Raw genomic sequence first — 14,684 nt, forward strand, 5'->3', positions numbered from 1 at the left:
TAGCTGACTTCCGCCATTAAAAAGGCTTTGGACAGAGCTTAGTCGGAATTACTTGATGTGAGCTAATTTTTGCTTTTGATTGTATCAATTGTTCAAAGCTGTACAATATACAAACATATAGCAACGTTGAAACATCAGTCAGGTGTCTGTGATGCAAGCTTGTGAGTCTGAAACCTTAGGACTTGCACAGAAGATTCTATTATCAAGGCCTCCTCTGATCAGGGGCAGGTAGTTGCTGTTACTTGCTTAAATTGGTATTTTTCAAGCAGTTATGGCATCTGTTTTACTGAGGCAATTGTTTGAATTGCTTGTGATTTGGCATTCGTAGTTGTTTAAATTTTAAGGCACATCACCACAGAGGCTAGTGTCTATTGCCACTCATGGGTATCTTCCCTATATCTGTGGAACTCCTGCTTATGACTAATAAAACTGTACAAAGTTTAAAAAAAAATCTACTTCCATTACCTGCCCCAAAATTGCAATTCATTTGATTATTCTTTGAGTAGAAATATACAATTGAAGATTAGCATAAAAGAAATACAGAGCTTTTGTGAGGGAGATGAAGAAAACATCCTGGTTGAGTGATAAGTTATGACAAAGACATTAGATACCCCCTCGCACCTCAAAACTCTATCTGGTTGGCTAGACATGTTCATTTGGCTGGTGTGTTTGGATGCAGACGTTTTGTCACCCTGCTAGGGAACATAATCAGTGCGCCTCCGGTGAAGCGTCGGTATTCTGTCCTGTTTGTTATTTATATGCCTCTGTTTGCTGGGGTGATTGGTATTACTTCCAGTTCTGTTTCTCAATGGTTTGTATATTGGGTCTAGTTCAGAGTGTATGTTGATGGAGTTCCGGTTAGAATGCCAGGCCTTCAGGAATTCCCTTGGCATGTCTCTGTTCGGCTCATGCTATTATGGATGTGTTGTCCCAGTCGCATTTGTGTCCTCCTTTGTGTGTATTGAGACCAGTGAGAATTGCAGAAGCTGATGCAAAGTTTTTAACGGACAGCACCCCCCACCATACAACCCAAGTTCTAGGTCCGCTATGTAGGTGACACCTTTGTGATTGTCAAACACACAAGTCTAGAAGAAATCCACTGACACAAAATTCACAAAAGAGGAGAACAATAACCAACTACCACAGCTGCCAGGAAGTAATTTTTTGGTGTCTCTGTAGTTATACTTCATTCTGTGTACTAAGCCAAACTAGAAGAAAACTGACGATAAGGATACACGAACACCAACTAGCCACGAAGAGAGACAACCAATTCTCAGTGGCTCAGTGCACACAGACAAAGAAGAATTCAACACATCCATAACAGTACAAGCCAAACAGAGACATGCTGGGGAATTCCTGGATGCCCGGCGTTCCAACCGGAGCTCCATCAACAAACACATTGAACTGGACCTGATGTACAAACACCACCGAAAAACAGAACCGGAAGTGATGCCAACCACCCCAGCAAATCAGGCATATAAATAACGAGTGGGACAGAACACCAGCACTTCACCAGAGATGCACGGACGATGTTACCTAACAGGGTGATGAAACGTCTGTGAGCAAGCCTCAACTTCATCCACAACCCGAGCTACAAATCTTAAGAACTCCATCAGATCCTTTACTGGACTGAGTACGCATCATTAGACTTTGGGATTGTTCTAAATGCATCAAATGATCGCACAGTTTTATGGGGTCTGTTGTAACTGATGCATGCCACAAGCCCTAAACTATTTGTATTAAATATTACAGTGATTCAGACAGTGAATGGGACCGGTTGAAGGAAGCAGCAGTCACAAGTAGTGACATACTCCAACAAAGTTCCCTCTTCAGCGTACAGTCGGAGATAAAACAGGCTGAAAACCTCATTGAGAATGAAGACAAAGGAAAGAAGAGGAAAAAGAAGAAAAAGAGAAAGCTACTTATGGAAAATGAAGATAACTTAGTCACAGGCAGCGATCAGAAAGGAGTTGAACAAATGTCTAATGTAAATGTAAAAGGAAAATCAAAGCAGATGTGCAAAGTCTTGGTGAAAGGACAGGAACAAACTGAACAGGCTGAGCTTGAAAGGAGCAAAAAGAAAAAAGTGAACCACAAAAGTGCCAGTTGTGAACTTGAAAGTGTTAAACCACACTTTTCTCAAACAAAGAGGAAAAAAGTTCCCATAACAGATGGGTCGTAACAGGGCAGTACAGTTCTGCGGGCTCGTATCTTTCAAAGAACAGTTTATTTCGAGTGACAGTTTGCATGCTCCTTTGTTCCTCTCATTTTGTATACTTTTGTTTTGGCAGTTAGTTTGAAATAACATGACTTTCAAAAGAGGTGAGGAAGTAATGATTTCTTGCTTGCTGCTGTCCTACCTTTGGGAGAATGTCTTTGTCTTTGAATGGAGAGCTGCTAGGCTAATTCAGCTGAACTGTGCATAATCAGCTGTCACTGGAGGGAATTCACACTGTAAAATTCGTTGTTCCAGGTATCACCAGTTTATCTTCTCAAAAAATTGATAATTCCTTAATTCATTGGTTTTTGCATTTGTTTTCGTTTGATTTATGTTTGGGATTTGAGTTGCAACCATTTCAGTTCATCTTTGAGATAGAACAAATGTTCTGTTTTTAATTCCAATTTATATATAAAAATATTTTTGAACCCTATAACTAAAATGCTGTACTAAATTTGGTTTTTTTTAAACAAAATTGACTATTTTCATTCGTATCTCATTATCTAACTTTTTTGGTTTGTTTGTACCTGTTTTTGAGTTCCTTTTGGAATGTGTTAGTGTAAGGGCAATATCTTGATAGTAATCCATCAAGGAGTTCAGATGATATCCAAAACTGCAAAAATAAGATTCAGCTCATTTATCAAACTCTTCTGATTTACAAGCCAAGGCAAATCTATGCCTGTAGTAATGTCATTCTTTGCCATTTTTAGCACACTGGTTTTTTTTTTTCTTGTGTGATGACTCTTCTGGTACTTTTTCCAAATGGTCCAAATTCATATGGAAACAACTCCTAGTGGTCAGGTTTTCTATTAAAAAAAATTAAACAATTAAGGTTGAGAATCATATTTGAACATCCACATCTGCCTTATCATCAGGACAAAGTGATAGCAATTGGGAGCCAAACCTCAGCTGATCATTTTTTCTTAAAATAATTTCTCAGTATCACAGGATAACTTGGTAATTTATCATTTCTGTTAGAGGGAGAAGGTGTTAATGTTTTCAGCAGCCTTAAAATTGGTTAAGTCCCTGGGGCCAATTCAGATGTATTCCAGACATAAGAAACACATCATCTCATCATCAACGTTTTCACTGGGTTCAAGTTTACAAGAAAAGAGGAAGACAACAATCCACTTCCGTTCCTAGATGTCAGGGTAGAACAAATGACCAACAGGGAGTTCTAAACCCCTCGCAACCCACACTAACCAACTCCTCAATTTCCACAGCAATCACAGTGCCCGCAAACAAAGCTGTGTAAGGACAGTATTCAATATGCCAGATCAAAGAAGAGCACATATACAAGGTATTTGCTAACAACAAATATCCCAACAACTTCATCCGCAAGTGCCTACCCGATAGACAATGCCAAGAGGAGACAGTACACCCCAAGACACTGGCTACACTCCACTTTATCAAGAACATATCAAAACTGACAATGAGATTCCTACAACCATTAGGGATCATGGTAGCACACAAACCCACTGCCACACTATGACAAGCACTCACAAGGACCAAAGACCCCATACTCATCACATGTAGTTTACAGAATACCTTGCAATGACTGCAACAAACATTACATAGGCCAGACTGGAAGGAAACTAGCCATCAGGAGGATACATGAACACCAGCTAGCAGCAAGACGACTCGACAAATGTTCCCTCATCTCAGTGCACTCAGGTAGTGAAGGCAGTCAATTTAACTGGGACAGTGTGACCATCTTGGTTCAAGCCAACCACAGACATGCACAGGAATTCCTAGGGACCTGGTTTTTGACCCATAATGCCATCAACAAACATGTGGAATTAGATCCCAAAGAGAAACCCATGCAGAACAGAACCAGAAATGACACAACCCATACTAACAGAACAGAACAGGTCATATAAATTCCAAGCGGAGTAGAACAACATTGCTTCATCAGAGGCCACACTGATGATATTACCTAGCATGGTAATGAAACCAGCCAGCTCAGCGGGCAAGCCAACAATCTTATCCCAGGCTGCTGCGAGAGTCAAGGGAGAAGATTGTAGAGGCCCTGACATTAATTTTTGAACCCTATCTGGACACAGGAAATGTGTCAGAGGATTGAAGAACAGGTAATGTGGTACCAACAGGTGCAATGTTGGCATTCATTTCAAGAGGACTAGAATACAAGAGCAGGCTGTATTACTGAGGCGGTATAGGGCTCTGCTCAGACCTCATTTGGAATATTTTGAGCAGCTTTGTGCCCCATATCTAAGCAAAGATGTTCTGGTCTTGGAAGAGCCCAGAAGAGATTCACAAGAATGATTGTGGGAATGAAGGGCTTGTTATGTGAGGAGCATTTGAAGACTCTGGGTCTGTACTTGATGAAATTTAGAATGATGAGGGGGATTCTTATTGAAATTTTACAGACTACTAAGAGGCCTAGATAGAGTGGATGTGGAGAAGACATTTCCAATGATTAGGAGAGACTAGAGCCCAAGGGTACAGCTTAAGAGTGAAGGGTCGACACTTTAGATCTGAGACAAGGAATTTCTTCTGTAAGAGAGTGGTGAATCTATGCAGAAGGCTATGGAAGCCAAGTCAGAGTGTCTTTAAGACAGAGATAGATAGGTTCTTAATTAATAAGGAGATCAAGGGTTGAGAAACGTTAGCCAAGGTCGAATAATGGAGCAGGTTCAATGGGCTGAATAGCCTAATTTTGCTCCCATATCTTGTGGTCTTATTTTTCAGTAAGTGTGGTAGGGATAAACTAGGGAACTATACATCAGAGAATCTAATATCACTCTAGGGAAACTATTGGAAAAAATGCTGAGGATCAGATTAATTTTCAGGTGAAAAGTCAAGGGTTAATCAATGATAGATTGACTTTGCCAGGGGAGATCCTGTCTGACAATGTTTGATTGAGCTTTTCAAAGAAGTAGCTAGATTTGTGGGTGAAGGCAGTGTAGTGGATGTAGTCTACATGGATTTTGGTAAGGCTTTTGACATGGTTTCATACAGAAGAGTGATCTAGAATGTAAGAACCCAGGGGATTCAGGGCAATTTGGCACATTGGATCCAAAATTTGCTTCCATTTGAAAGGCAGATGATGATGGCTGAAGGTTGTTTTCCTAACTGGAAGTCTGTGTCCAGTTGGTACGACTGGGTTTGCTGATGGGTCCTTTACTGTCTGTTGTGTGCATTAATGAATTGGACATGAATGTAAAAAGTTTGGTCGGGCTGGTTAGATAGGCAGAATAGTGGCAGTGGAATTTAATGCTGAGAAGTCTGAGGTCATGCCTTTTAGGAGGACTATCAAGTTGGGGTATACACATTTAATGGTAGGTCCCTAGGAAGTAAACAGAATTAGAGGGATCTAGATGTGCACATCCACTGGACAGGTGCATAAGGTGATTCGGAAGGCATATGGGATACTTGCCTTTATTAATTGAGGTATTTAATGCAAGAGTAGGGAGTTGTATGAAACATTAGTTATGCCACAGCTGGAAAACTGTGTGCAGTTCTGACCTCTACGCTATAAGAAGGATGTGATTGCATTATAGAGGTTGCAGAGGAGATTCACCAGGGCGTTGCCTGAGCTGCAGCATTTCAACTATGGAGAAAGGCTAGATAGACTATGGTGGTTTTCCTTAATGCACAGAAGGCCAAGGGGGAAATCTGATTGTGGTGGACAAAATTATGAGTGGCACATAGACACAGTAGATAAGAGAGAAATATTTTCCCATAGCAGAGGGAGCAATAACCAGGATGCACAGATTTGGGTAAAGGGCTGGTTATTTAGAGGGGATTCGTGGAAGAATGTTTTCACCCAGAGAGTGATAGTTATTGGAAACTCCCTGCCTGAAAGGGTGTAGAGGCAGCGACCATCACAACATTTGTGAAGAATGGCCACTTGGAGTGTCATAGCATATAACATTATGGGCCAAGTGCTGGAAGATGTGACCACAGTAAGAATGATGCTCAGTGATTGGTATGGACACATTAGGCTGAAGGGCTTCTCTCCATGCTGTAAAACTTTGACTTTATGACTCAATGACTTATGAGTCAACACAAAATGGTAAGTCATAGATCATCCCACTTTGTACAGTTTGCTTAGCTACATTTATATCATAAAACTTATCAGATGTTCTGTTAAAGTTATGTGAAGTAGAATAGAGGAGGCTTGTCTGAAATATCAACACGGCAATAAACCATTCTAATCAAATGGCCTGTTTCTGTGCTGTAAATGTACTGAGCCACACAAGTGAAGTTTTGGAACCCAAAGAAAATCCATGCTGGTAAGCTACCAGAAGGGAAACATTTGCCACTGTGCTATCTAAATGCTGGTTCAGTTATTAATTTTAAAACTAATATTGATTTCCTATTGTTGACAAAACATATTAAGGGATTTAGGACAAAGCTGGGTAAGTTGTAGATTCCTCATGATCTTGTTGAACGATGGAATAAGTTCAAGTGTCTAAATAACCTACTCCTGTTCTTTTAAATTCTTACTACTGTATTGGATAAAATAACATCCCTGGTACAATTTGTCTGTTACATTACACACACAACACCTAAATGCTTTTACTTCCCTATTTTTATGGGACATTAAATTATTAAAAATGAGTTACCAGAAGTCACCAGTTGCCCAGATTGACTGGGCCTTTAGGTATATCTAATTAAATGATCATTCTCTGCATTGACCTAATCTTTTCTTTACTAGTGCAAAACAGAATTAAGGCATCAATCATCAACATCGTTCTTTTTGAACAACTGTGTCTCAGTTGATTTGCGTAACAGCAGACTTAACATAAATTGTATTGCCAATGCGCGCAATTTTTATATAAGCTGAAATACTTGGAATTTAAGTTCCTTTGTCTGGTATTTTGATGAAACTACTGACCCTATATTCACTTGGGTGAGCAGCTTTATTAAAATGGTACTGATATTCTTGTGTGTAATTCCAGTCAAACAATTTAGTTTTCCATAACATGTATGAACTTGAATAGTTCTGTATTATTTAAATGGGGGAAGGATTGCAGAAAGTTGCAGCACAGAGGGATATTTGAATCTTTGTGCATGGATCATACAAAGCAAGCATCCATGTTCACTGGGTAATAGGAAGGGCAAATGGAATATTGACCTTTATTTCAAAGGGAATGGAATATAAAAATGTGGAAGTTTTTATGAAACTATTCAAGGCACTAATCAGATCAGACTTCAAATACCTGGCCCCCTTATCCAACGAATGATATATTGGCATTAGGTTAATTCCAAGTAGGGAAGAATTTTCTTACAGGAAGAGATTGGACTTGTACTCATTGAAACATTGTTGTGATGTGGAGAAGTTGTTTCCTCTTGTTGGAGAGTCTAGGACCAGAGGGCATAATCTCCGTGTAAGGAGTGGTCTGCTTAAGGGAGGAATGAGGATTTTTTCCTCTCAGGATGATCAACCTGAGGAATAGTTTACTGCAAAAGCCTATCAAAGGTCGTTAAGTATATTCAAGGCTGGGAAAGATTTTTAATTGGTGAGGGAATTAACGGTGATGGGGTAAAGAAGGGTTGAGGATTATCAGATCAGCTCTAAATGCAGAGCAAGTTCAGTTGGCCACATAGTCTACTTCTGCTATATGGTCAAATGGTCTTTGGAAACGGTAAAACCTACTTTCTCTTCCTTTTCAGGAACACACAGCTATATAGTGCAAAGTTCTGAACTGAAATTAAAGTATTATGTAGGGTGTTTGTCATTTAGGAACCTGGGATTTAAACCCTAGTCACTGTTCGAGGTAGTAGTGACAGAGTGACTGGTTTCTGTGTGTGTGTGTAGTGAGTATTATGGACCAGATCAAATGCCATCAAAATCTATTAAGAAGGTAGCCTAGGCCCCAATTTTTTTTTATTTTAAAAGGCAAGTGTGAGGCATTGTGTTCTGGATACAAATCAATTGGCCAAATTCTATTGAAATATTTAACAAGATTGCATACATGAGGATCAATGGTCGGCACAACATTGTGGGCTGAAGGGCCTGTTCTGTGCTGTACTGTTCTATGTTCTATTAAACTTCAGTTCTAACTCTTTCTTCAAACATAATGTTAACATTCAAATTCTTCACTTTTGATTCACATGGAGGAAACCCACATAAACACGGGGAGAATGTGCATACTCCACAGAGGCAGTTGTCTGAGGCTAGAATCAAACCCGGGTCCCTGGCGCTGTGAGATAGAAGAGCTAACCACTGAGCCACCGTGGGGAAGAGGGGGCAAAAGGCTGTGCATGTGAACTGAACAGAGCTGATCATCAGATTGAGCAACCAATCTGGAATTAAGTTCCTCAGTGCCAATAAAAGTACTAGGTTGAAAACATTACAAATAATTGCTGTTTCACCTGAAGATGGTTTGGGGGCCTCGGCTTTGGGAAAGGAGGAGTTGAAATTGCAGGCATTACATCTGTATTTGCATGGAAGGGAGTGGGTATCTACAATTTGTTTTTATGTATTTCCGTGTTAAAGTGATTAGCCAGGCTATTCTTGTACTGTGTAAACAGTGGGAGGGCAGTTATGCGTGAAAGAATAAATTAAACAAAAATACCATCTGCTGCATCAGAGCTGAGCCTTTTAGCACCCCTGATCCTTAGCATTCAATTTAATTTGAATTCTCCATGCATTATTACCTCCATTATCCAAGAAAGTTATTTCAGTCATTTTCAACTTTGTGTAAAGAAGTTCTTCTTGATGTATCTTAATTATATGCAAATATTAAACTTTTGCCTTGGTCTGCTTTCTTGATTATAATTTCAAAAAATATTGAGGTATGTAAAATATTAAAAGCTTTGGTATTGTTTGATCAAAGTTAGTGTTACGCATTTGTAATTCCTTCCCATTAATGGTAAAACAGTATTAATATTGAACTTTACAAGGCAGCAAGTACATTTTGTCTTGAAGTGAATCTAATAACATCTATTTTACGCTGCTGACTACAAATGGAATTCTGTTCAATAGCACATAGTTCTGAACATAGAAGAGCTTTGAACCCAGCCAGCAATTTAAGGGATCCGCAGAATGCGTCCATTCCGATAACATCAAGACAATTCCCATGTTTATCCAAGTGACCTATTCACACTGCCAAAGTTGTTTTTTAAATAAGAACTCGAACAACTTATTATAGAGCATCTTTGACACAATAAAATATTCCTGTTTCACAAAAACATTATAAAGCAAAATAGTGATGTGATATATTAGAGTAGATAACCAAAATCTTGGTTAATAAAGTGGGTTTTAAGGAGCATCTTAAAGGAGCAAAGTGAGGGCAAGAATCAGCGCAGTTTCTGGATAGATTTCCTGAGTTTAGTGCCTGCGGAGCTGAAAGCACAGCTGCCATTTGCGAATGATTAAAGACAGGGCAGCTGAAGAAGTCAGTACTGTGGGAATGCAGATCCCTCCAAGGCTTGTGGGGTTGAAGGAGATCACAGAAGTAGAGAAAGGCTTGGTTGTGGAGGGATTTGAAGACCAGGATGAGAATGTTAAAGGCAAGGCGTTGTTTACTGGCAAGTAAAGTAAATTAGCAAGCACAGGAGTGATGGATGGACAGGTTTGCTCTGAATTACATGGCTGACAGAGGTTTGGATGAAACCAAGAACAAGATGCTGGCCAGGACTGCGCTGGAATTATTTTGCCACTTTTTCAGCATTCAGAAACAATAGTTAGCACATCCAAACACTGTTAGCATTGGAAAACATCCCAGGATGTTTAATAGGAGCATACATCTAAAAAATTGACGGCAGACTAAAACAGACATGTTTGAATAAATGACTAAAGGTCTTGTCAAAGAGATAAGCTTTTTGAGTGTTGAGGGAGGAAAAGGGGTGAGAAGGAATTTGCAAAGATTTTGGATTGTTGCCAGTTTGAGTGAGGTATGGGCTGCACAGCAGTTTAAAGTTAGAGGAAAGTAAAGTCCTTAAATGGTTGCAGGGTTACAGGAAGTTGCACAAAAACCACTCCACATCACTACAACCATGTTAGTGTAACTACATTCTTAACACACATAACACTTGTAACTCTTAACCACTTACTACTGTCCCACTTAGTGCATTTAAGGAATTGAGCGTTAATGTATAAATTACAGTAGATAATGCTGTTTTTCAAGTTTTTTTCAGTGTCTTTGTCTTTTCCTGACCCATTTGGCTGCATGCACTGTGGTATCTGCTCCTTCTGGCCCTATTTCATCCCACCTGTCTGGGTCAGATGGTGTTAGGTAGGCTGTGAAAACATTGTATGACTTCTAATATAACCCCGAATCTGCTAGAGTACTGTTAATGTTACATCATATTTTCAGGCTTTCTGTGAAGAAATAATCAGAAGCAGGGAGAGAAAGAAAAACTATATCATGTCAAACAGCACTGCTTGAATTCAAGGTTTCTGATTGCAGACATTGTATGTCGTTGTGCAGTTTAATGGCAATAGTGTATCATGTTTTTGTAGAACTGCTGGAAATCTGAAACGAACAAAAAGAGAAAGTGCTGGAGAAACTCAGCAGGTCTGGCAGCATTTGAGGAGAGAAAAACAGAGCAATATTTCAGGTTGTGTGTACCTTCATCAGAACTGGTTGTTTAACTCCCACAGCCAGCAAGAACAAAAAAGCAGAGATAACATGGTGTGAAGCTGGATGAACACAGCAGGCCAAGCAGTATCAGAGGAGCAGGAAAGTTGATGTTTCAGGTCCAGACCTTCAGAACAAAAAAAGCAGATTATTTGGGTGTATTCTTGTTTTTTTTTCTGGGATCTTAATGTGTACACATTTCCTACATTGCAATGGTGAATATTGTTCATAAGTATTTAATTGCTTGAAAACTTGGGACTGTGCAGATTTATGAAAAGAGCTGCAGAATCGCACACCTTTCTTACATTTAAATGTTGGGTGTTATTGTCTGACAAACTTCAAAAATAGAGGTGCCTGAGGGATGCAGTGATCAAACATTCCTTTATCTGAGGCTTCTGGCAATCTGCAAATCAACATACTTGGGGTTTAACTTAACTAAGAGCCTGGCAGACAGAATCTGATGTGTTTCCGTTTGCTTGATTTTTGCGACCCTTGTTCTTCTAATTAATAGCACCTATTTCCATAATGTTAATAGCATTTTAGTAGGGGTATCAGGATCTGTGAATCCTCTTGTAGTTTGTTTCAATGCTATCCAGAATTCCTTGCTTTGGTTGACAGTATATGTATATTAACATAACAGAGAGTAATGCAGAATTTTCATTTGTTTTGTATCAGGGAAAGCTGAACACTTCAAGGTCACATGTGTATTATATAAGACACATTGCTCTGACGGCATACCTTGAAACGATCCCTCCTTCCTTGCTTTTATGTTCAGCACAGATTTCCTCAGGGAAATATTTTGAAACTGTCTGAACTAATTCAATTCATTTAAAAAATCCCTTTGGTTTGGGTTTCATGGGAATCCTGAGGTAATGGACAGATTAATTGCCTTTAATCCTTGACCTGCTTTAGATGGTTTACAGCCTCTGCTAAAACAGTTTCAGGTGCTTCTGCATATTGAGACTTACCAATCATGACAAAAATGAACAATGACAAGCCATTGCCTGTTCTAAGTATCATATTAAATTCTTCCAGTTCTCCATCAATGTGTGAACCTGTATGTTAATTCCCTCACACAGAAAGAAAACACAATGGGGGATCTAAACATTTAAGAGAACAATAAAATCAGAATCAATAGCCTAGAACCTGATTTGAAATAGTGACTGAGTACCTTGTACTTGCAGTGTGATTTGGTTTGAGTTCAGATTTCCAACAGCAGTTTTTGTTTGAAAAAAAATCCTTACTATCCTTCATTCAGCCTGGAAGTTCTCCCTTTGCACATCATCTCCTCAACTCAATTAGGGCAAGCTGCTGTGCTGCTTCTATCAGGAGCTAATTACACAGTGTAATTACTGAAGTGCTGGCAGCTGCAATTCACCCTTGCCTCTTGGAGTAGAAACACCAAAATGCATGTGCTCCTTTTTTCCCCCTAAAAGTCTTCCTGGATTATTAACCTCTAATCCACCCTCCAGCTTGAATAAATAAAATATACATTTAAGGAGAAGAGAGTTGCAGTAACAATCCAATCTGGTATTACTTATCAGTAATACTTAGTGCTCGATTATATGCACTTTATAAGGGGCAAGAATAATTATTCCTAGCTCAGCAAGTTTTTTAAAAACTGTGCTTGCAGTTTTTCTCCCCTCTCTGAAAATCAGTTGCAATGTGGAACTCAGAGATAATGGGAACTGCAGATGCTGGAGAATCCGAGATAACAAAGTGTGGGACTGGATGAGCACAGCAGACCAAGCAGCATCTTAGGAGCACAAAAGCTGACGTTTTGGGCCTAGATCCTTCAGGCCCGAAACGTCAGCTTTTGTGCTCCTAAGATGCTGCTTGGCCTGCTGTGTTCATTCAGTCCCACACTTTGTTATCCTGCAATGTGGAACTGACGTTTTTCTTCAATATTGAGACGACAAAAATGATCAGTGACAAAAAGACAAGTTCTTCATTATGGGAGGGAAGGGTGCATTGAGGCAGTTCAGACATATCTGTCCTGTGCTCAACTAACATTTACACTTTCCAAGAGGATAGCCAACACGGACTGTGCTTGATTTGTCCCCCCACCCGTGAAATGAGTTTAATTGTCATGTACTTGCACAGCCTTCGCTGTGTATGACAGCAAACTTGGTGTCCTCCTGGACTGTACCATACGGGCAAGTGTCTTTACCTATGAGGAAATCTAGCTCTCCTTTGCATCTTCCCTGCAAAATAAACCCTGAGTTTGTTTTATCTTTGTTCCATTTAAAGTGAGAGATCATGGGACAAGCACAACTTGTAGTATTGCGGAACACTATAAGGGACTACCCAATGTTGTAACAATATTCATGATGGTGTCAGACAGAACAAGATGGAACCCAGCATCAAGTGTGTCAGGTGTCAGACATGTCCTTTTCTACTCTCTATAGTTTCCAATGTTATTTTTAATAAAGTCTGTTAATGTTCACTTCCTGAGTACAGACCTGATCTTACTACAAATTGTGGTTCAGCAAATGTGACTAACTTCATGCTAATTCTCACATACTCCATAATCGGAATCACCTAACCACTTGCAAGAACGTTGTTGTTAAGAATGTATTGAAAGTGGACATACCTTTGCAATAAATATTCATAACACCTAGTTAAAAATAAACAAACATGGACAAGTGAGATAACACGGATGGAAGCTGGATGAACACAGCACGCCAAGCAGCGGCAGAGGAGCAGGAAGGTTTGATGTTTCGGATTGAGACCCTTCTTCAGAAATCTGAAAACATGAACAATTGATTTGTTTTGGTGAAGTTGTAGTGTTATGATGCAATTAATAGGGAACCAGTGGGAAATGGAGTTATCTTACCCATTGCTGCTAAGAATCTGACTGAAGGTAAAGAAAAATTAGAACAACTTGTTTACCTATAAATACCTCTGCATGATTTGAGTTAACTGTACTTTAGTGATTGTAATTACATAGGGAAGGCTGCACATTTGAAACATATGTTTATTCCAGTCAGGTAGCGTGTCATGGTGGTTTATATTAAAAATGATAACATTAGTGAAGTTAGTTAAAAATAAGTCTCCAGCACTGACTGCTTAATTTTTTATATAGTGACCAAGTCAGACCTACCGTTTCTTCTTGAATGGATTAGTGAAACTTTGGGTTTCAGAGTATAGCTTATCTTTCTTCTCTGTTCCCCACAACGTTAAACTCTAAGCACTGGCTGGGTTCCAGCACTATATTCATGTGAATCTTAATAGCATGTTATGTACAAATGGTACCTTGTGTAACACAATTTTGCCATAATGTGGTTCATTTAGCTTCTAGTCAACCTGTTCAAATATGTTATTAGAGATAGTAGGAACTACAGATGCTGGAGAATCTGAGATAACAAGGTGTAGAGCTGAATGAACACAGCAGACCAAGCAGCATCGGAAACATAGGCCCGAAACATCAGCCTTCCTGCTCGTCTGATGCTGCTTGGCCTGCTGCTTTCATCCAGCTGTACAATATTTTATCAGAGATGTTATTACATGGCTCTGGAGCAGATGAGACTTGAATCTGGGCGCCTTGGCTCAGCGATAGGGACTGTGCCATTGCAGCACAAGAGCCCTAAAGATCTGACTGTGGTAGACGTTTCCAATTCAGCCTGCTCAGTGATGAAATGACGCATCTCAGTAGCAGGTGAGACTTGAACTCAGGCCTCTTGGATCAAAGGTAGGATCACTACTACTGCAACACAGGAGCCTTTCAGATAACATGGTTTATACTTAACAGTCCATCATTCCCATAACGTGTCTAATTTGCCATAATTGTCTCTTACCTGACTCGCAGCTTGGTAGAAGAATAAAGACATGGCAAAACTCAGCATTTTTGGCCCAATTCCTGTTCCTTCAGCTGATGTTGGCTGTTGTCTGCCTCAGTTAAGGCTGGATAAGTC

The 14,684-nt window shown here is 39.6% G+C and overlaps 1 protein-coding gene across 3 annotated transcripts in view; it reads left to right on the forward strand.

Moving 5' to 3' along the window:
* Nucleotides 1–12,492, forward strand: part of c26h12orf43 (chromosome 26 C12orf43 homolog) — a 41,238-nt gene extending 28,746 nt beyond the window's left edge. For 2 of the 3 annotated variants that reach the window (XM_059655104.1, XM_048556504.1), the window contains one exon: nt 10,653–12,492. In XM_059655104.1, the coding sequence (XP_059511087.1) occupies nt 10,653–10,784 (132 nt within the window). In that variant the 3' untranslated portion in view covers nt 10,785–12,492. Of the gene's footprint in view, nt 1–1,752; nt 8,868–10,652 lie in introns of those variants that run through there. The other variant, XM_048556502.2, reaches the window with a different exon arrangement.
* Nucleotides 12,493–14,684: the final 2,192 nt, after the last annotated feature.

Source organism: Stegostoma tigrinum, chromosome 26 (genome assembly GCF_030684315.1).
Source record: "Stegostoma tigrinum isolate sSteTig4 chromosome 26, sSteTig4.hap1, whole genome shotgun sequence".
NCBI classification, from domain to species: Eukaryota; Metazoa; Chordata; class Chondrichthyes; order Orectolobiformes; family Stegostomatidae; genus Stegostoma; species Stegostoma tigrinum.